The following is a 22,848-nucleotide window of genomic DNA, read 5'->3' as shown; positions in this document are numbered from 1 at the left end:
AGCTCATCTTCCTTCTCAAGTCCCTTAAAACGTAATTTTCTATGTTATACAGCAAGTCAATGATTTCAAAAGCAAAAGGTGTTAAAGCGGATAAAAGCTTGAAGGTTGTTAAAGTGTGTGGAGGGTTTTTTTAAGAATTCAAATGTGCCTGCATTTATCTAGAGAGAGTTCTGTTTCTGAAGTTTCTTCATGAAGAATGGATGAATTTGAGATTGAACAGACCAGTATATGATGAGATGAAATGCAGTGACTACATGGCTCAAAAGCTCTCTGTTTGTTGTTGATTTTGCATAGTGACTGAGGAAATACCTTTATTATGTTATTCAAACTGCTTCTTGGAAGTTCTTTTACAGTAAAATTGAAGTACTTAATTAAAGTGAACCATGCGGTTTATAGGTTTAGCAGCATAGAGAGAAAGTTAAGGATGATGGGAAGTGGTTTATATCTCTGTAAGACAGTAAGTCAAGAGGTGATCTGGAAATAGAATGAGTGTCTATGTTCTCCCAGTCCCTGTAACATCTACCAAATATCTTTATTTCTGAGTCCATGCCTCCGAGGGCTTCTCTCTGTAGAGTTGAAAGTTTCCCTTTTCATAGTGACATCCAATAGCATTTGAATTCTATAAGTATTTTTAGTACTCTGTCATAAGCAATGCCCAGCTGATTGGGCAGTGTGCCGAAAACTCTTCCTGTAATCGTGTATAGTTACTATATGTTTTAATTAGCCAAAACAGGTGTAATGTTAGCTCTGCTCGTGGAAGCTTTTTAATGTTCTGTGCTAACTGGCCTGCTTTTCCTGATTTAAGTCCCGTGCTGCTTTCAGCCCAGTACAGAACAAATTCTGTAAATACTTGGGTAATCTTGAACGAGATCTTGGGCACATGTAGGGCATTACTCTGCTAAACTACAAAGTAGTGCCAGTGAAGAATGTTGGGGGAATACAGAATATTTTAATGCAAAAGGAAATGTCTGAAATTGGTGCAAGGATTAGCAGCCTCGCTTTCCATGAGTACTTCCATATTAATTGCATTAAATCAGCTTTACTATGTTGGATAGGCATCTAAACATTTGTCACTTGTGTATGATCATTAATAACACCTTTAGATCTGTTGCAGCTGCACAGATCTAAGTATAAACAGTATATTGATGGTGTGCTACTATACTCACCTAATAACTCACTAGAGAGTCAGGAGTCTGCAATATCTCATTTTCTGTCTCTACTTGTATTAGCTTAAACTTTCCTTAACTGCTGTCTCAGTTGAAATATGTTTAAAAACAAGTTATGATCTTTATAAACCCTTTCAAAATAATTTGTTCCCTCAGATAGTATTTCTGTATCCTGGCCTTCCATGAGGACAGGTGCTTTTCCATGGACATCACTGATACTGTATGAGTTTCTATGCAGGCTGGTGCGAAGTTTTGAATAATCTTATCCCTTTGTTGGGAGTTATGTGTCAAAATAAACAGCTGCTACTAATCATTCAAATATATCAGATGTCCCTGTACTGAAGTTAAAAAATGCATATTTAAACACTATCAGGTATCTCAGAGGTAAAGAATGGTGGTTAGGAGATGACTGAATCTCCTGTTGTGTTTTAAGTGTATTTGTTTTAGTGTGATGATGTGGATTTTTTTAGGGAGAAAACTCTTTCTCTGTTGTCTGTGGTGAAAGCACTATTGCAGCTCTCAATTTCTTCCCTTTAACCCAGACAGGTGCTGGTGCCTTATGTGTAAATGGATGTGTAAATCTGTAGGGAAGGAATTACTTGTCAGAGAACTGTGTTTTGGACTTAAAGGGTTGTTGTTTTACATGCTGATTTTTGTTTACAATTGGACAACTGAATATCAGAGCTGCTTTAACTCCAGGTAATCTGGATTTGGTAAAAATCTTGTTCCTGCCCTTTGCTTACAGTTCCTAATCAGTACCAGATTTGGAGATTTTGATGTCCCTGATAAAGAAGGCTGATGTTGAATAATTAGAATTAACTTTGTAGAGTCAGTTGTGGAGAAAAGTTCTTGAAGAAGGCTCTTGCAGGTTAATGCTGCAGGTTGATGCTGTTAGCTAAGTTAGCTCTGAAGTTGCCTAATATAAGATAGCAAAACTACAAAAGATTTGTATTTTTCTGTGCAGATACAAAAATGCCGCATGCTAAAAAAACCCATTTGTTTCCAATTTAGGGTGAGGAACTGCCTCTGCCAAGTCAATAAAAATGACAATAATGCTCAATCATTCTGCATTTTAGTGTATTTTAAGAGAAAGAAAAGTGCAAAGATTGTACCCTGTTATTTAAACAGACATATGTTTTTGCATTATAACCTAGACTAATTTCATTGCACTCCTTATGAGTTAAACATTATGATAACATACATGTGACATTTAATTTGATCTGCTACTGCTTTCATTTGCATATATGCAAGTCTTAAGTAGATTAGTGTTAAAATGCTGTCTAAATTGAGTATTTCAGTACATACATATGTGTACTTCTTACAGAGGCTGATGAGAAAAATACAGAATTTAAATCACTTCAGGTTTGATTTTATGGTGAGTAAATGGATCGATAAAACTTGAAGACTAGTGGTCTTTGATCTCATGAATGGCCTCTGTTTCATTTTCCTAGGGCCTTAGATGTCTTCCTTGAATGGCCCTGTGTGCTGAAATAAAGATCTGAGTTTGCCCTGCTTGGTTTTCCCAATTCCTTATCTCCCTGTCATCATCCTAGTTGAAAAGTTTTCTGTTAATCTGATTTGAGTATCTTAAAGGATTCCTACAGATGTGGCTATTGAATGGGTACCATGTCTTTGATTACAAGGAACAAAATGAAAAAAGGGAAAGCTACTTTTTTTATTACAGATGTTTTAGGTGACTGTTCAAAACTACCTTATGTTTTTTTGAAGAATATTGAGTATGCATGAGAGGCATCTATTCTCTTAAGCTCGGCACAATAGTTTTCATGAACAGTAACTTTGCTTACTTTATTTGGTAAAATAGATTAATGAAACAAATAATCCTGGATGTTGGTTGTTTTAAAATTGTTTTTATTTGCAGGTATGGGATAAGATATTTCCAGAGTAATAAGCATGGTTCAGCAACGAAAATGTGCTTTATGTCACATTGTGTACAACTCAAAAAAGGTAAATAATTAATGCTTGATATGTATCATTAGATACTAATATGAAATACAAATGAGAAATGCTTCCATTTTAAAATTGTGCGAAGTACGATTTCCCTTTACCAGGTACATATTGCCCTAAGTCTCTGTCAAATCAAGGAATATATTTGCATGTGCTCTGGAGTATCTTTCTTGAAGTGAGCTGTGCAGTATGCTTGATTCTGAATGTTAAAAATAGTGAGGTCTTTGAGGTTTTTTATATTATTTTATAAAGATACTAAAGTGAAAAGTACTCACTTATTTGGCTGTAAATTGTGATACGGGAAGAATATTGTAATACATGATTTTTCAGATTCCTTTTGGGAAGTCTGTGTTTCCATATGGAAGAACCAAACGGAATTGTGTAGCACAGCATGTGTTTTCCTTAATGTGTCAGTTTGGTGTTGGTCTTCTGTGTGCTGTGTGTTTATGCCAAGTCTGCACTGAAACTGAGTGTTTCTTAATGGACCTTCCTGTATTGTTTAGCCACGTGGCATGTGGAGATGTGGCAAATGCCAGTGTGTTAATTCACACAACTCTTCAAGGTTGAAGATGTTCCTTTGCCTTTGCAGATAGGATTTCAAGGGCTAAAGAGAATAGTGATTAGTATCTGGTGTTTGAAGATTTCCAAACACTTTGGGTCAAACACCAAAAGAAAGTTAAATCATCTGGACTGCTTCCTTTTGCTGAGTGATGAATGTTGTTTCTCTTCTGGCAGCTCCCTTTCAATAGTAAATAATTACAACAGTACTGCAGTTCATGGATCAGGGTTGCTGTAAACAACAAACTGACATGTACATCTCAGTTTCTGAAGTGTCTAGCTGAGTAAAATAGTATGTGGTGGTGAATTTACAGCTGTCTTATAATACAAATGCAGAGAAACTGCTCAGATTGCACAGGGAAACTGTTTTAAGTACTGTGATTCTGAAGAGTATTAATGAGACTTCTAATTAATATGATTCTCAACAGTCATTTGTTGAAAATCAGTCTAATAAACTTTGCTACATGCACTGTTATTTGACTTTCTCCTGGAGTTCTGCTTCCATTGTGTTGAGTTTTAATGACTTGTGTTCTTCTTGGGAAAGGTAACATAACTTCCTGCAGGTGTGCCTACTTGTGCTTTCATAGTCACAGAAACAGGAATGGCAACTGCTACAGCCCTGCAGGAGTACAGGAGTACACCCTTGTGCAAGGCAGGAGAATTCTCAAAAATGAGGTTTTCAGACACAATACAGCATTTTGTTTTGACCAATTTTATTTTTTTTCCACTTGTTGAAGGAGATGAAAGAACACATGAGAAGCATGCTTCACCACAGAGAACTGGAAAACCTGAAGGGAAGGTATGACAAAAATCTTGCATCCTTCCTCCCTGTGCAATTTTGTATCACTTTCTGGAAGAACTCCTGACCTATTTCCCATACAAGCTGAATTGCACAATTTATGTTTCACTTTAATGGCATGCCTTGTCATACAGCTGGCAATGAACGTGTTCTCATGATGTCAGAAACTCAGGAGACAAGCAGTGATGTGGAAGAAAGGTCACCTGCATTGCTTTGACTGCAGTGAAATAAAATTATGTCATTCTTGGCAGTTTCATGCTTGGTTGTTTTGTTTTTTTTTTTTTGCAAGCACTAGATTTCTTCCTTTGTCAGAATTAGGAATGGTGGTATTTTTCTTTTTAATTTTTTGGGGGTTTTTTGTTTGTTTGTTTTTTGTTTTTTTTTTTAAGTTTTCAATTATGTAAAAACAATTGTTTTGAAGCACTGTGAGAATATCTGCTTGAGATTGTCATTTGCCACCATGGTCCAGTTGCTTGATTAAGAGACCTAACCATGCTGGATGGTGTTTTCTTTAAGGTTTTCTTGTTTTACTTGAAACCTTTGGAAAGTAGAAAGGGGGAGTTAAGGGATATTCAAATATCATCCTAATTATAGGGATTTAGGTTACAACCAGAGTACACTTAAAAGTGATTTCAGGTTTATGGATTTTGAGGTAGCCACAGAGATCAGATGCTGTCAAATACTTGAGTATTTGATTTACAAATTAATTTTTAATCATCTTGCAGCACAAACTTTAACAAATGACAAATCTGTTTTAAACACCCTTTAAAAGACTAAAAGTAATCCTCTTTCCACTCTTTGAGGTGTAGGGGATTAATTTTGTCAAGACATCTGTTGTACACCCAGGGAGAAAAGCCAGGATGCTCTCTGCACTAGAAACCAGCTTTTGGCTTCTGATCAGCGAACTTGTGGAGCACTTCTGTTCTGGGCTGTCTTCTTCTGACAATGATTCTGAAATTTCCCTTATTTTGACATCTTATTTCTGGGCTTCTACATTTTATTTTTGTTTTTAGTTTAGTTTCGGCTCTATAAAGTAACACTAATTTCTAGAAGTTAATATATTGTGTCTGCAGTGGCTTGCAAATGATTGGACAATTTTTAGTTTTCCATTTCCATAGGACTGATGTTAAGTTAAATTTCTTTTGTCATCATTACATTTTTTATTACTAGTGCAACTGTCTTCATTACTCTTTCAGAAGAATGCATGGAAGATGCTTGTCCTCAAAATAATTAACTTAGTATTTCTCTGTGCAACAGCAGCCTTGTTCTCTCTCTTGTGCCTCTTCTTCTTCATCTCATTTGAATTTAATAAGTTTTTTCGGAGTCTTTTACAACTGTGTACTTCAAGAAGGCAATGTGAAGCACAAGCAACAGCCTCATCATTGTGGCTGAATTGTCTAACAGAGGATAATACCATTAAAGTGTGTAGAGTATCAACATCTTACTAACCTGAAATTTAGTATCCAACTAGAAGCCACTTTGCAGACTTTCTGTATGGAAGAGGTAAAGGAAACGCACACACTGATTCATACTTTTTTTTCCTTTTGAAGTTAGCTTTGCAATCTCAAGGGCTAGAATAATTTTCTGGAAACATTTTAAGACTCTTCTCTTTTTCTTGAAGTCTTACTCCATGCAATATATAAGGAGAATGGGATGCCAAGTACAAAACCGTAGCATATTTGGGGTTTGTTTGTTTTTAGTTGAAAATGAAATAGTGCTCTTGTTGCAAGGGACATTGAGTCTACAGTCTGAAGTACACATACAGTAAATAAAGCTCTTGGATGCTTTCATAATGAGAATATTTTTGTCATGTTTACCTCAAACTTCTTTTGGCCACCTTGTTGAGCAACTAAGATTGTGTAGTGTTCCTGTATGGTAGGGGAATGTGTAGACATGATCAGTGTGTGTCATGGACTGTGCTAGTTCTGGATGATATTAATGGGTGTAGGAAAAGTACTGAAGAAAACTGAAGGAAATCTCAATTCCCGTAAGTGTAGCTATCTGAACTCCTAACCAGTTTATCTTCAATTAAAGCAGTTGTTCATAAAGAAAAAAAAGTGTTGTCTTTTTCTTTAGACTCTTACAGATTAACAGCAGGTTAGAGAAGTCTTTTCAGACTGTCAGTTGGTCAAAGAACCACAGCTTTGTAATTAGTAACTCGCAAGTTGGAAGTGAGAGAAACAAGTTCTTTGTCCTCCGTCCAACTATTAACTCACTGGCTTTGTCCAAAGTAAATAAAACTGTGCATTTAGTTACTTAGTCTATAAATGAGGATGGTAAAAGTTTAATGAAAGAATTGAAACATGAGGCTTATGAGAGATGTGGTTTGTTTTTTAAGACCTAATTACTACCACATTAGAACCACTGGGCTGTGTTTCTCATTGAGAGTCCTTATGAGTGAAGTGGAATGTTATGTAAAAAGACCATCTTTTTCAGTGAGAAGCCAACTTGCTATTTGCAGTTTGCCTTGTGTGATGACCTAAGTTAAAAATAAGTCTGATTAGCTATGCACACATTTATGAGTGTGAAGAGGATTCTTCCAATTATTAGTAAAATACACTGGTTTGGTTGCCTTTATTGCATTAATACGATAGCCCAAAGTACAATGGATAGGATTTGGGCTTTCAATATTTATTAGCAAGTGTGAAGTGTACAAAATTAAGTACACTTAGTTCTGGAAAGTACATGCTAAATTTGGAAGCTACTGACATCATAAATGAAATTTATCTTGTCATCTGAAATTACTTAGGCTGCAACATACGGAATAATTAAACAAAAAAATCTGATTTTTAATACTTTGGTTGTTTAAAATAAAGCCATCTCTAGGTGTATCTAAATGATTGCATTGATTAAATATCTCAACTATGTTAGTAGGGAAAACCACTGATATCCAGGATAAATAAAACATAGCTGATGACACTTGATTGACCACTCTGATAAGGATGTTGCCATAATACCTTGAGTGAATGTATATCGTTTGATCTTTCTCTCATTTTATTTTGAACTGTTCACTAAAAAAACAAGGATTCATGTTTGTGTTTTTCCTTTACGGATCCCATTTTCTTGACACCAGTCATGAACTATGTGTCATATTGTAATGCTTCTGCTCTAAGACCTTGGTGTCAGGTGCTCCATGGGGACATACGGATCTGCTTTTATGAATTAACTGGCAAAATTGAAAGAAGCCTTGTGGAGGCACTCAGTGAATTCTGTCTTGATTAATTTCTTTCCTTTTTTTTTTTTTTTTTAATCTGGTGATCATATCTTCCTTGCTTAGTATAATATATTAAACAGTGTGCTTCTATAACAGTGGAGTATTGGAATAATTTGTCAGAAGAACAAATGTTGTGGTTGTAGAAATCTGAATTTCTTAAAAAGAAAAAAAAAGTTGAAATCTTGTAACCTTACTCCAGTAACATAAGTAAAGCCATTTGTCTGATACAGCTGTCAACTTTCTCCAGCTGAAATTATTTCTGTTTTTTAAGATAAGTCCTCTAAAGTAGAAAGCAGACCTCATGCACACTTGAACCAAATAAAGTACACTGAACTGAAGATACCCTCCCATCACTCACTGTGCTGTGGAGTCTTTGGATTCCAGGCAGCAGTCTCAGCTGTCCCAGTTTAGGTTATGTTGTATCAGGATTGGCTGTATCCATGTACTACCTCCTCCCTTTTCTAAATTTCACTGGGGGAAGGCTCAAGGCAAGGATTAAATGTAGAAGCTGTCACCAGGCTTCCCCAGTGCAGCTGGCAGCATGGATGGGCTTCAGAGCTCCTGCTAGCTCTGGAAGCCTTTCATTCTGCCTTCTCGCTCACTATGTTTCCTCTGAATAGATTTTGAGTACAACAATTCAAGAAGAATTCCTCCTCCCAGTTAACACAGTTTTTTACCAAGTCTTTTACCTCTTGATTGTTGGAAAAAAATCTTGTAAAAACTGACCATCAAAAAACTAAATCTTGAAAGAAAAAGCCAGAGAATTCAAATAACCTAAATATACTGAACAAAACCTAGCTGCCTTGAACTTAAGCACATTCAGAGGAAACAAAGTAAGACCAGAGCTACCTGCCATGCCAGTTGGCAGAGCTGAAAGTCCACCCTCTGCCTCTCTTCCTAGGGATAGCAGCCATGAATGCCGGGTGTGCAGGGTGACACTGGTGGGTTTGTCAGCATATGCCAAGCATATCTCCAGTCAGCTGCACAAAGACAACGTTAATGCCCATGACAGAAAAGAGGAAGAGAAAGAAGAGGCAGAAGAAGAACACCTTGACAAGGAACTTATTCAACTAATCAAGCAAAAGAAGGAACGGAACCGGTGAGTTTTCATTTCTCCGCTTAGGCTATAGAATTGCTTTTACCACGAGGATGCACTCCTGAGGCTTAAGTGCTCATGAAATGTTAAATGCCTCCAGGCAGTTTACTTGTTTTGAGAACAGTCCAAGAGACCTGTGTGGATATTGTAGTTTCAACACGTAAACATGACTCTGCCTAATGTTCTTGTCCTGTTCCGCTACTACTAGTAAGGAAATATAATAATTCTCCATTATGGGTAAAAACAGTCTTGTGTTTTGAGAACCCTAATGTTTTTATTTTAATATTTGATACCTTTTTAACTGAAGGCTTAATAAATGGACAGTAGTGCTAATATTGTTTATGGTGGAGGTTGTCTGTAGGAACCTGACCTTTAAGAAACTGCTGCTGAACTTGTTTTTTTTTATAAAATGAATTGGATTATTCTGTGAATGTCACATTAAAATCCCCTAATCCTTGAATGAAATTTCTTACCTGTTTTACCTTGCTTCTTACCATTAGCTAAACATAGTTCCAGTGGCTCACTATGAAATTCTGCAGAAGGCTGCAGAAAGTAATAAGTATTCTCTTTTATTTTATATGAAAATCTGCACATGTGTCATGTTCCAGTTGGGAATATATTATTTGAATAGATTTATGGCACGGTGATGGTACTAAAGGGGTATATGATTTTAAAAAAAAGCTCTTGCTTTCTGTGGCTAGAAATTTGAATTAGTGTTTCCAGATGTTGAAATCTGTGGAGATTAGTAGGTTTTGACATCACTCTGACCTACTAGTATGTCCCTGCACTGTGCAAGGGTAATGTTTTCATACTGGCTAATGTAGGTAGCAAAAATGTCACTTTTCCTTTTCATTTTATGGAAAAGGAGTAATGCTGTCAGTGCAAGGTTGTTCTGAGGCAAATGAAACTGAAAATCTCTGTCTGCTGTGTGCTGGTTTGGAGAGAGGAAAAACCAGAAAGTACAAGGATTAAGTTACTAATTCAGCACAATTGTTTCCATTAGATCATAACCTAGTTGAGTCAGCTCTTAGAGTTTACTGTATCACTTAGACATCGTTTTTTTTGAATTCTTGTCTTAGAGCTCACTATTTTGCACAGTAGACTGTTTTCCATTAGAGAGTAGTTATTAGTGAATCTTATAGCAGAACTGGAATGTACCAAAAACATAAAGAGCAATACAATAAGAATTTTCAGTTTAACAAATCAATTGTTTTTGAGTAGTAGTGTGAAAGTTTACTGTCTTTCTTGTCCTGGGATCTAGAATGGATGTATTCCTGTGATCAGTTTCTGGAAAAAACTTTTAATGAAAACTCCTCATTTGGTAACAGGAATATTTAGGATGTTTAAACTGCTGTCTCTGGGAATAGCTGTAGCTGATAAGGGAGCATTTATCTTTAAATGTACATGTGATAGTTTGCCACGTGTTTGTGATAAGTTGCCAAGCACAAGTGCTATCCAAAGGCCAGTGGATAGTGCTGCTGGGAGGCCCATACAGACTCAGCATTGCATGCTGTGGATTGTTCTCTTTATTAAAAGAAGACAAATTACTTTCCTATCTGAGGTACATCTTCTGTGGATATTTTACACCTGTGTTTTAAGTTAACTTTTATAAACGGAGCCATCATGTCATTGTTCCCTCCAGCAAGGATAATAATGGGTAATGGGTTTTTCAGCCCAACTGTCCTCTGTTTTATATCAGTTCACTCTAGTTACACCATCTAAAACCAGCAGAATAGTCTTCAGAGAAAATAATTATCTCACTACTGAGTTTTCTATCTACTCAGATAGATCAAATGACAAAGATTATATAGCATAAAGAAGCTTTCTTTTTGTTAGTTTCTTATAAGTCCAATAGTAAATATAAAGGAATATTATCTTTCAAGTTAGAGACAAGTAATTGAGAATTAGTCTATTGAACTTTCCCTGCACCAAATCAGTTGTTCTTGTAAGAGAAATTTTGAAATTATCATGTTTAAGTAAAAATACAACATTAGTTTTGAAAGTCAAACATTACTGAAGCTTGAACAGCAAAGCTGCTAAAACAGTATCTTTTTATAATAAATAATTTAAAAAATATTTTCTTCCCAGTGCAAATAAAATTTGTGAAGCTTGTGGACTGTTGGATTTTAGTAGAATAGCATCAGAATTTAGGCTTTTCTCAATTTTTTTGTAGGCAAACTGAACCAAGTTGTGCAAACCAAGAATTAGAATGTGATGATAAGAGATCACAGAGAAGGCGAGAAGAAAGAGCTGCTTATAAAGAAAGAGAAGCTTATGATCAGTCGTCATGGCATCATCATAATGCATCACAAAAAGACTGGAAGTGGGAAAAGGATGATTATGTTAGTCCTAGACAAGGCAAATTTTCACACTCTCAGAGGAACCTTAATATAAACAGACATTCAGGTGGTGCAAGGGGGCGCTCTGTTTCAGGAACCCCTTCAAATCGACATAACTGTGGGAATTCTGGAAGTGCTTGGCGGGGAAATGGGCGGGGAAGAGGAACATCAAATTGGCATCATGGTGCTAGGGAAAAAAATTCTACTTGGTACTCGGAAGAAACAGGTCATTTTTCTGGCCGGAATTTCAAGAGTTATGGAGGAAACTGGAAACCAAGTCCTCATGGTGCAAATGGCTGGAACTTTGGAAGCTCAGGAGATTCATATTCATCAGAGCCAAGTACATACAGTAAGGAGAGGTATGCACGGCAGCGGCCAGAGAAAGGCACTGTTCTGCCATACAGAAATCGAAAAAATAGGGGTGACCGTCTGGATTTTACTAGTGATGAGCTCGCTACTGAGGGGGCATTGGATTTTAGTTTATCAAAACAACCAGAAAGCAAAACTTCAAGAGCCAGTGGGAAAAGTGTCAGTCCTTCCAGAGATAAAACGTATCGCTGGACTCCGTACCCATCCCAGAAAACTGCAGAGCAGCAACCACGGTCTGAAGATAATGTTTTGAAAACTTTGGATAAAATAGATTCTGTATTTATGCCTCTTACTGATTCATCAGTGAAAGGAAAAACTTGTGAAGCCAATGTTAGTCTTTCAAAACTTAATAAACATGAAGTATCTTCTCCTTCTGATGGAATCTCAGATCACCTTGATTCATGCAAGGTTACGGAAAACTCTTCCAGTGGTGAAAAGCCTGACAAAGATGATAGCCGAAGTAATAGGATGCCATCGCTGAAATCCCCTCTTCTGAATATCACAGACATGAAGTTATCCTTGATAAAGCAAGACACAAACAGTCTCTTAAAAAATGTCAGGCTCCTGTTATCCTCAACTAGTGGTGAACAGCAAACTCATTTGAATGCAGTGAACTTGGAAACAAACAGCTTCTCCTCTTATTCATCAAAGCTGCATGGTGCTTGTGTTGGTAACTTACAAGACAACAAAGATCTGCTTGGTAGCAATCTTGGAGAGCCTATCAATAACTTAATTGAAGCAGAACAAAATCCCAAAGGTGCTCAGTCCAACAATTCCTTGCAAAATGCTCCCTTAAGCTCTTGCAAAGATACAAGTGACCAGAATGGGGAAAAAACTGGGAAAGCATTGTCAAAGAAGGAGTTCAGACTAGATTCATTAGATGTGAGTGGTGATGATTTAATGGGAAGTGAGAAGTCAGAAGGAAGAGTTGAAAAGTTGGATTCTTCTGTTAGTTCTTGTTTACCCTGTGACACTCCTGAAGGTAAAACTACCACCTCTGAAAAGGAAGTTGATGAAAAGCCATCTGCTTCAAGTGTTGCTTCCATTGAGCTAAAAAATTTTACATTTCGGATAGAACCCACAGTTTCTTCATCAAGTGGCCAGGACCGTTTGCATGTGGATTTGAAAACCTCACAGGATGGAGAAGGAAATGAAGACTCTGTCAAGTCACATGATCAGTTTGAAATGGAAGGTTTTGAAAATCCTTCAGATAATGAGCTTCAAAAAGGAGGAAGCCAGTCAGTAGGACTCCTTCCAGATTTAAGCAAACTTGGCCTGCCTGCTTCTCTGCAAAGAGACCTGACACGGCATATCAGTCTGAAGAGCAAAGTCGGGACACATCTCCCAGAGCCCAATCTCAATAACGCACGTCGCATTCGGAATGTGAATTGCCTTCGGAGAAGTGAGACAGAGAAGGAGTCGGGGCTTAAACCTACCCTCAGGCAGATTCTTAGTGCTTCCCGGCGAAATGTTAACTGGGATCAGGTCATCCAGCAGGTGACCAAGAAGAAGCAGGAACTTGGCAAAGGTTTACCAAGGTTGGTAGTTTTTCAGACCTAACCATGCCTCTGAGGGCATGCTGAGGGGGGAGGGTTGGTTTTTTCCATATCTGAAATGAACCCCAAAATCCTAAAACTAAGAGTTCATAATGAAGCTTGCTATGCCATGATCTTCTGCAGAGTTTTTAAAAATGATGCAATTTTTTTGCAATTAATGCAGAGTTTTTATTGATTGGTCCTATGAATGAATATCTATCCATAGATAAGTAAAAGTAATCTGCTCAGAAAAGATTCTTATCAGTTCATAATGGTTGCTTTAATATCTGAATGTGGATGATAACAATGTAGTTTCTTTTCAAGTTCTAGTAATGGGAGAATGTAAAAATGCAATCAGGATGGGAACAATGCTGTGACAGTTGCCTATTTCTGCATTTATTTAGGACTACAAGAAATGCTTGCGGTGCTGCAAGCAGTGTAAATGCTCACTCTTCATTTGTTAGTCTTTTTTTCTGATACTTTTTGTTTTTGTATTTAAGAAAGCAATTACATAATACCACCCTTTAAAACTTTCTTTAAACCTGAAGTATTTTAAGTGTCTTGAACGCATCACATTTGATTATTCCAACCTTGCGTGCGAATAATTTATAATAACATGTTTTCTGACTTGGAAATCATGCTGCCAGTTCTTAGCCACTAAGTCTGGTTATGTGATACACAGATGTTCCATTGCCAGGTGACGTAGGAAACACAGAATACTAGTGTAATGGTATTAAACCTACTGCTTAAAGCAGTAATGTACATTTTGGGAAGGGGGAGGCTTCTCTCTATGTGTAGCAGGCTTGTAACTTGTTTATTTATTTTTCTTTTTATCTTGTTAAAGGTTTGGCATAGAAATGGTGCCTCTTGTTCAAAATGAGCAAGAGGGTCTAGAACTCAGTGAAGAATCTGACCCATCTACTCTAGAAGGATTCCAGTGGGAAGGGATTTCCTTAGCAGTGTCTGGCTCAGCCAGAAAACGTAGCTTTTCTGAAAGCAGTGTCATAGCAGACAGAAATCCTTCTGCTTATAGTCTGTTCAGTGAACAAGCCAAAATTAAAGAAAGTGGGCAAAGGCAAGTAATGGCAGCCAGCCACTCAGATCATATAAGATCTGGATATGAGGCAAGCACTGATATTGAGGCTGATCAGAAAGAGGAGGCACCATCTCTTGCTTTGTCACCTTTTATGTCTGAAAGAACTGAGGCTAGGGGAAGAAGTCAAAGCCTACAGTCCGCCTCTGAGATCACAGGCCTCACAGAACAAGACCAGGAGAGACCAGAGAAGAGAACACCTCTTCTTGAAAAACAAAATGTGTTTGAGATCTCAGAAGAAAATCGTCCAGCTTCAAACAGTGCTTCACTTCTTGCAGTGTCTAATAACTTAGATGCAGCTACAGACAGTAGCTGCACATCTGGTACTGAACAGAATGACAGCCAAGGAATTGGAAAGAAGCGAAGAGCAACTGGAGTAAGTGTGCAATTCTGTCCAGCTTTGATGTGCTGAAAAGGTTCTTTTCCTGTCAATGGTCATTCAGCTTTGGAGTGATCTGTGCAAGGAGGACTTTCCCCATCTGATAGTCTTGTACATTGGTAATATCAAATTTATTTCTTGTTTGACTTAATTTTCTTTAAATTTCTGCTTTCATAATGCAGGACTTTTGATTTTTTGTAATTAGTAGGAATGACAAATGTTCTTTATTTGATTTGGTGCCTGGTATACTGTGTTGGTAAACAAGAGCTGTTAAAATATTTCTGTGGAAGTACAAGGTTTTGTAGCAAGAATCTTGGTGTTTTACAACACAGTTTAAATGAAAGCTAGCCTGTATTACAAATTTGGTTTCCTTAGATGTTTCTGTTTTTATGGTTAAGCAAGGAAGTAAAAACATTTTAAAAAATTGTATACCTAAAATCATATCCTTAAATCTGAATTTGTTTCACAGTCCAGCCTTAGACTTATCCAAAGGTTAAAAAAAGTGTTGTTGATCGATTTCACAAAATGGTTTTGCAGAAAGCAATAATTTAAATTCCTCACTGTTTATTCTCTACATCTTCAACTAAAACTGTAGAGCAGAGAACTCTGATTCAAGTGCAGTCTTAAACATCTGAGCAAGCAGAAGACTGTTGGCTTGTTTAGTATTTCTTTCTAGTTGAGATGAAAACATGGCACTCTGTTGTCCTCCCTCTTTTAAGAGCAGAGCAAATGATGAGTTATACAAGAATGTGCAAAAAAATTGTGGATGCTTCTCTGTGCCTACAACTAATGATTGAAAGGATGATGGATGTTCAACTTCTTGATTTAGGCAAAATTACTCTTTTTACTTTTTAATAGATGATTTTACTTGCAGGAGGGATCTTCTCCTGAAATCCCTAGTCTAGAAAGAAAGAATAAAAGAAGAAAAATCAAAGGTAAAAAAGGTCAGTGAATATCATGCATGTGGTGTAGAGGCTATAAACACCCAGTAATATTTTGATTTGGCTGAAGTAGTTGAAGTTTATAGCGTGGACTGCTCACAAATCTGCAACACATTCTTCTCTGAAGACCTTTATCTTAATTTGTCATAAGTTATTTCTAAGAGAAGGGTATGTGCATCCTTTCTGCCTGATTGTACAGATGGGACCTTTGCTTTCCAAACTCTGCACAGGTTAGTGAGGTTTGTTGCCTCTTTGGATGCAAGTTCTTAAAGCAGACATCCCCGGTCAACTTCCTTCTATTTACCATGCAGCTTTCCCTTTCTAATTCTGGGTGGTCTCACCAGAAAGATTGTACTTTGCTTAATTTGGTCTCTGTTGCGTTTTTGACGTGGCTGGCAATACTTTTTACTTTTTTAATGTCCTTAGTGGAAATGAATGTGGAATGCCTCTCTCCTTCCTGCTCCTGACCAAAGAAAACTCTTATTCTGGCATTAGACAGATCTTTCTCAAACATTCCTAAAACATCCTCATCACCATGTCTCATAATGAACCATCCAACCATGGTGTTTTAGGCAGAATATTTTCTTTGGTAACTAAACGATTGCTAGGAGCTTTGGGCTCCAGAAGATGGCTTTCAAATGCACCATTTATCTTTTTTTCATTACTTACTTATAGTAAGAGTTGTTTGTAATGTAGAGCAATAATACGACTCTTCTGTGGGAATGAATATTTCACTGTTGAAAAGGTGGGGGTTTTTACCAGCCTCTGTCTTCAATGACCAGTGTCTGTTATAGAGATTAATAACACATTCGACTTTGTAAAATCTCTTTCCTATTACTTTGCTTTAACATGATTGTTATGGTAGTAAATTTGCTAAAGGAAACTATAACCTGAATGCAATTAAGAAGTGCCCAAATGGAAATTTGTTTGGACAATCTCTGTAATGCCAGAGGTCTCTAGGAGGGATAGTAGGATCTTTTATGGAGTGCAGTGGTCGAAGACTTTTTCTCAAGAGATTGCAAACACCAGTCTCATGGCCCAAAATGATCTTGAGCAGTAAGCTGTTTTTTTTATCATTGTGTTCTTTTTCTCTGAAACAGCTTTTCCTTGGCTTTTGCGTTCACTGAATAGTTTAAATCTTGTTTAGCTTAAATTTGCCTTTTTGATTACATTAATGGTAAGTGTGTATTTGTACTTGTACACATGTAGTTCAAGAAAAGATCTTGAACTACAAGATCTTGTAGTAGATCTTGATCTTGTAGATCAAGAAAAGAGAATGACTTCATTTATTTAAACTAAATCAGTGCTTGCAAAGCTGGGATGTAATTAATTACTAGAACCAAGGTTGAGATTCTTTAAAGAGGAATACTTGACTTTGCCCTTCATCTATGTAGACATGGCTAGTCCTGTCTATAAGTACTCCTTTTCAGCTTGCGTAATTATTGATGCTTGAATGCTTGACCTAATTTATGTGATTTTTCCATTCTGAGGTTGATTATTTATTGTGATATCACAAGTATTTTGTCTTAATGTATTGCTCATTACAATTAGACTCCACATTTTGTTTCTTTTTCAGAACGTTCTCAGGTAGACCAGCTGTTGGCTATTTCTCTGAGGGAAGAAGAGTTAAGCAAGTCCCTGCAGGGTGTGGACAACAGCCTCTTGCAGGCAAGGGCTGCCCTGCAGGCTGCCTATGTTGAGGTTCAACGGTTCCTTGTGTTAAAGCAACAGGTAACAGTGGGCTTTGGAAAGTGTCTGGACTACAGGTTAGCAGCATGAGGAGCTGCCTGTTAAATCAGTGCAACTGATATAAGCCACAACTGTTTTGCAGATAACTATGGAAATGAGTACACTGAGAAGTCAGAGAATCCAGATCTTGCAGGGGCTACAAGGTACCGCATACCATATAGCTATAACAGTGGAATGCTTACTCTCATGTTCTTTGAACTCAGAATCTTTTAAAAACTGTGTTTAACTTGAATCTGCTCATTTCAGCTACGGTAAAATTGTAGACTTGCCTTTATTGTCAAATGTGAACTGTCAGTTTTGATAGTTTCCTCTAGTGTCTTTTTTTCAAATTTTTGTCTTCCTTGACTCTGTGTCCACAAGAAATGAACTCCGGCACCACTAAATTTTATTATAAAACATAAATATTTTTGTTCTGTTATTTATTTGTTTGTTTGTTTAATGTTTCTCTTCTTTTGCCATTAGAAACTTATGAACCTTCTGAACTCTCAGAGGAACTTTCCTGCAGTGCCCTAACTGAGAGACGAAACAGCAAATCTCAGATGGCAGCTGACTCAATTCCTTCAGGCTCTCTCGTGCCCATTTTGGACACTTTGTCTTCCTCTGTACCTCCACGAGGAGCTTCTGTTCCTGTCACCATGCCATCACCATTCCAGTCTTCTGGCAGTACACCTTCCAATACTCCTGACTCCTCAGTACAAGTTAAACGAGAACCTGTGTCTCCAAAAGGCATGGAACTAAACGTGAATTCTGTAGTCCAGAGCTCTCCATGTGCTCCACAAACAGAAGAGGTGGAACAGAATGATGGTATTTGTAATTTCGCTTTAAGATAATTAGCTTTAAGAAAATAAGGAAATTCTTTTTTTCCCAATGTAGTAATTTTGTGGGAAATAGGCTTTTGCCTTCAGGTAAATTCTGTAATTTGAGGAAGAGGAATTTGTTCTGGGGCAGGCTGTTTACTTTTTGGGGCTGAATTTTTAGCTTGTCAGCTTCCCATTGAGGTTAGGTCAGCCTTGCTTAGAAGGAGCTGATTGCATTTGATTTCCCCTAAGTGCCAGCAGTGTGTCCCACCTGTGGTACTGAGTGATTCTGTTTTCTTACATTGCCATGGTGATTTCCTACTTCTTTTTCTAATACCTGCAGCACTACAAGTGCTGAGAGTTAATAACTTTTGGGTTTAAAATTTTCAGTTTAAGAGGCAGGTTGCTATTATTTTCCTGTTATAAAATGATAAATTACTTCCTTCCCCTTTCCAGTGGGAAATGAACAGCACATGATATTAGAGGTGTTTTCAGAATTTAGGGTTTGTGTGCCTTCTTCCCAGTATAATTCAACACAGTAACTCATTCAAACTTCATCTAATGATTCATTTCTTCCATACAAAGGTTTTTCTGTCAGGCTTTGCAGTTGTGCATGACAGTTACATGTCCAGGGAAAAAATTCATTCTGTTGATATACTTAAAATGCAACATATCCTATGCTGTCAGCAAGTTCTAGTTTTATCTTGGAATTCCCCATCTGAGGAAGGTGTGGGTGAGAGATGTGCTCATTTTAACTGTTTCTAGTTGGATGCGTAATTCCAAAGCATCAAATTTGTCCTGTGATGTGTAATGTGCTTTTGGCCAAGCATTAGTGTAGGTTTAATTTGCTGGCTTCTGAGAGGCTGGAAGAGGGAAGTGTTTCAAATACCACCAACTTCCCATTTGTGTTGCATGATCCCACCCCAGAAATGCAGTGAACTTGAAACATCCTGTTCTGGATTGCAGTTATTGCAAGTGTAACTGGGGAATTTTAGGGTGTGGGGAGCAGCTGTGAGATGCTGCCCTTAGTCTGTCTCAGCTGAGAGGTTGGATCATTTTGTTCATATTAATTCAGTCACAATTGAATGACAGGGAGAGTGGTGTTGATCCCTTTGCATGGTCCACCACAGATGCACTAACTAAACTAAACTAACTAACGCCTACCCTCATGGCTTACAGTGCTGCTATTCCCAAGGTAAAGGTACAGTGCTGCAGAGTGGGTTGTGCATAACTATCTACCTTGAATTAGGTCCAAGTAACTTGGTAGAAATAACTGTATATAATAGTTGTAATTATTCATATGGGGTAAGCACAAGATTTTCAAACTGTCACTGAGCAGCAGAGTTGTACTTGGCATGCATTGATTAATATAATTTCTTCAGCAGTCATGACAGCTGGTAAGGAGGCACACAGAGAGGGGCGGTAGCATCTTAAGTCAACAATATAGGATTCACCAATGACTGTCAGAACTTTAAAAGCATGTAGCCAGTCAGCAGCTTGAATGATGTGCCCCATTCCTTTATTACTATGTACATGGATTAACATTTTATTCCCCAGTTATGTTTTTTAGAGGCTGGATAGCTGACTGAAATAGCAGATCTACATGTGCATATAGTTTTCAACATGTATGAATATGTACTTTATATGCACAATTAAGTGTAACCAGAAAATACAGGAAGGGACACTTTGTATAAATAGTTACTGCTGTACAGATTGAATGTAACACTAGGCTGTTTTCTTTAGAGGAGACCAACCAGAGAACTTCAGTGTATCCAGTTATCACTGCAACCATATCCCTAGCAGACTTGGCAGCTTGTTTCCAACCCGCTAATCAAGGTGTCCACAAGCCTGCTGCAGACAAGGGGCAGTCAGGACTTCCTGAGAACTCTTCTCATTCAGTGTCTGTTTCCAGCAAGAGAGAAGCAAATGATACAGTTGCTGAAAGATTTTTACTGGATCAGTGTAGCACTGCTCTTTCAAAGCATTCGGTCCTTCTAGAAATGCCAGTGGATAAAACTCCCAAATTGTCAGCTGAACCATCTGAGCAACACTTGACAATGGCTGCGGTCGCAGCAGAGAAAGGAAATAAAAGGAGGAGAAAGTTAAGGAAGAAGAAAACTCTGAGGGCAGCCCATGTGCCAGACAACAGTGACACAGAGCAGGATATGATGGACTTCAAGCCCGTCCGGAAAGTCAAGAGTGGAAGGGTTCCTAAAGGAGAAAAAGTTACTACATCTACTCCCCCAAGAGAGGAGGATGGAGTTCCTGCTCAAGCAGCAAGAAACAAAGACGAGTATGACAGTGATACTTCTCTGGAACTAGTGGAAGTTTCAGCACCTCAGTGTGAGGTGGTTGATGTTGGTTCATCAGAGTCAGGAGATGAGAAACCAGACAGTCCATCAAAGAGGGATTCATGCAACTCTGTGGATCAAGCAGTCCTAGAGGCCTCTTGCTCTGGTTATGATGAAGTGAGCTCCACCAGTGAGATTGGCACAAATTATAGGAATGATGGAAAAAGAAGGTGAGATTATTGTAGAGCTGAAAAGTAAAATTATTAATATTTTATAGTATTCATAAGAGATGCCTTTTTTAATTAATATTATTTTAAATTGTTTTTTCTTTTTTTTTTTTATTCAGGAAGTCTTACATCAGTGATTTCAGGAGTGAAATAAAAGGGAAAATAAAAACTGACTTGGCTTTTTTGGTTAACAAGTGAATGTGTCTTGTTACCTACTAATTTCTCTTAATACAAGAACAAGGCTGCCCAGTTTAGAGCTTACCTGTCACAGCGTATTTTCTACTAAGTGCAGAGCCTTGTGTTTTGGAGTATCACTTACCGCAGTATTTTTTCTGAAAATGAACATGCAAAGTCTAATCTCGCTACTGTTGCTTTTTGTCTAACAGTGTGGCTGAGACACAAACTTCCATATCATCCCTAAGAGGATCAAAGAACTCCTCAGGTATATCTTTTAAGCTTTCCTTCTGATGTTTTGTATGTACTATCTTGCAGCACTTTGAGTTAAGTCTTGATCAACCTGCTTCTGTAGGGGAATTTTGCCCTGAAGATAAAAGCTTGCACTCAAAATTGAAGTGGGAAGTGACACATACTCACTTACATCATCTTACATTCAATGCTTTGTGTCTTGACTCCTCCACATCCCCCTGCCCCTCCCACATGAACACTATTGCTCCACAATCTGTGTAGAGCTCTAGGACAAACAATGATATAATCTCTTTTTTAATTTTAAAGATAGTTCTGGACTTAGCCGTACGAAGGTCTTTTTAGCACTTTATTTTGCCTCTGTCACATTCAAAGTCCCACTGGAATCCACAGTGAAATTTGACTTAAAGGTGCTGAGCCTATGAAATAGTTCTGCTGGTTGGCAGTACAAACCACAGCAGTGTGTTTTCTTGACTGTGTTCCCATAGTCAAAAGTACACATCTCTGTCCTGCAGAAGTGTCTTCAGAGCCAGGTGAAGATGAAGAACCTACCGAGGGAACCTTTGAGGGACACGTGGCTGCAGTGAATGCTATTCAGATTTTTGGGAATTTGTTGTATACCTGCTCAGCAGACAAAACAGTTTGTGCCTACAATCTCGTTGTAAGTAAGGTTGTGGGAGTGGTGTTACATTAATTGCAATCACAAGATTGTCCTTTGTAATGCCTTGCTGCGTAATAAAAGAAACAGGTGCTTTTTCGAGTCCCTAATTTATTCTATATTAATCATTTCTTCAAACCTCCCCACCTCCCCAACCCCTTCTCCCTATGAGAGGGACACGGGGAGATAGATTGCCACATGTATCCTGATGGTTTTTTTAGCTGTCCTACCCTGTTCTGTTAGGTGCATATCCCAAAGGGTATTATGGGCCTTTATGCTGACAGATTCCATGCTTTCTTTTTTAGAGCAGGAAGTGTGTGGCCATCTTTGAAGGACATACTTCAAAAGTGAACTGCCTTCTGGTCACTCAGACAAATGGGAAGAATGCTGCACTCTACACTGGCTCAAGTGACCACACTATCAACTGTTACAATATCAAGGTACTCAAACCTGTGTTGATTTACATGTGCTGCGTTTTATGCAAGTGTTTCTTTACAAATATAAATTTTAAAAGCCTTTTAAACCCATACGATCTGGACATGAACACCACTTCTGTTTCGAGTAGAGTGGGACAAAAAACAAGCTCACAGATGAAACAGCAACCCATTAACTGATTTACTACCCTAATCTTTTGACTAGCTTCTCAGCAGAGTTTTTGCCAGCATTTTATAATCCCAAATGTTGGGAACACAAAAGTGCAGGATAGCTGTATGGCCATGAATCTTACTTTTCTTCCTGTATTTTTAGCTTCATTGCTTATGGAAGGCACTGGTCTCTGCTCTATCTTTAGAGCAGCCAAAGAGAGAGCAGGTATCTGTTATGCTGAGGGCATGTTAAAGAGCACACTGTGGCTTCCTGAAGCTGGATATTTGAGGCTAAATGATAAAAAGCCTTGCCCAACCTCTGACTTGAAGGACTAGAAAGCAAGTATCTGCTTCAGGGAACAAAGTGCCAGAGGTTTTAAGCCCTGAGGTTCCCTGTGGGGAACTTAACAGGGAATCCTCAAATTGTTTTCATATACATATAAATATACATATGCATATACATATACATATCCATAGTCAGTAGTCTAAATTTCTATACACATTAAATGTTATGACTAGAACAAAGTGTTTAGGGTTATTACTGGTTGCTGAACTACAGTCAAGTCTTAGAGATGATCCTGATTAAAATGAGAATCAAACTGCCGTGTGACATCAGACTCTCAGATGTTTTTCTCCAGTTCTGTTAGTTTAAAAAGAGAAAATTA

The 22,848-nt window shown here is 37.8% G+C and overlaps 1 protein-coding gene across 4 annotated transcripts in view; it reads left to right on the top strand.

Annotated features, from left to right (window-relative positions):
* The window catches only part of ZNF106 (zinc finger protein 106), a 39,386-nt gene that overhangs the window by 5,760 nt on the left and 10,778 nt on the right, over nucleotides 1-22,848 (top strand). For 3 of the 4 annotated variants that reach the window (XM_063398599.1, XM_063398600.1, XM_063398598.1), the window contains exons 2-14: nucleotides 3,046-3,131; nucleotides 4,427-4,488; nucleotides 8,604-8,801; nucleotides 10,972-13,044; nucleotides 13,886-14,510; nucleotides 15,388-15,457; nucleotides 17,031-17,185; nucleotides 17,286-17,346; nucleotides 17,666-18,007; nucleotides 19,744-20,521; nucleotides 20,905-20,960; nucleotides 21,457-21,602; nucleotides 21,905-22,039. In XM_063398599.1, coding sequence (XP_063254669.1) covers nucleotides 3,078-3,131; nucleotides 4,427-4,488; nucleotides 8,604-8,801; nucleotides 10,972-13,044; nucleotides 13,886-14,510; nucleotides 15,388-15,457; nucleotides 17,031-17,185; nucleotides 17,286-17,346; nucleotides 17,666-18,007; nucleotides 19,744-20,521; nucleotides 20,905-20,960; nucleotides 21,457-21,602; nucleotides 21,905-22,039 — 4,755 coding nt within the window. In that variant the 5' untranslated portion in view covers nucleotides 3,046-3,077. The remainder of the gene's footprint in view (nucleotides 1-3,045; nucleotides 3,132-4,426; nucleotides 4,489-8,603; nucleotides 8,802-10,971; nucleotides 13,045-13,885; nucleotides 14,511-15,387; nucleotides 15,458-17,030; nucleotides 17,186-17,285; nucleotides 17,347-17,665; nucleotides 18,008-19,743; nucleotides 20,522-20,904; nucleotides 20,961-21,456; nucleotides 21,603-21,904; nucleotides 22,040-22,848) is intronic. The other variant, XM_063398601.1, reaches the window with a different exon arrangement.

This window comes from Prinia subflava, chromosome 5 (assembly GCF_021018805.1).
Source record: "Prinia subflava isolate CZ2003 ecotype Zambia chromosome 5, Cam_Psub_1.2, whole genome shotgun sequence".
NCBI classification, from domain to species: Eukaryota; Metazoa; Chordata; class Aves; order Passeriformes; family Cisticolidae; genus Prinia; species Prinia subflava.
The sequence above is the reverse complement of the archived record's forward strand: the minus strand, read 5'-3'. Positions and strand labels throughout refer to the sequence as shown.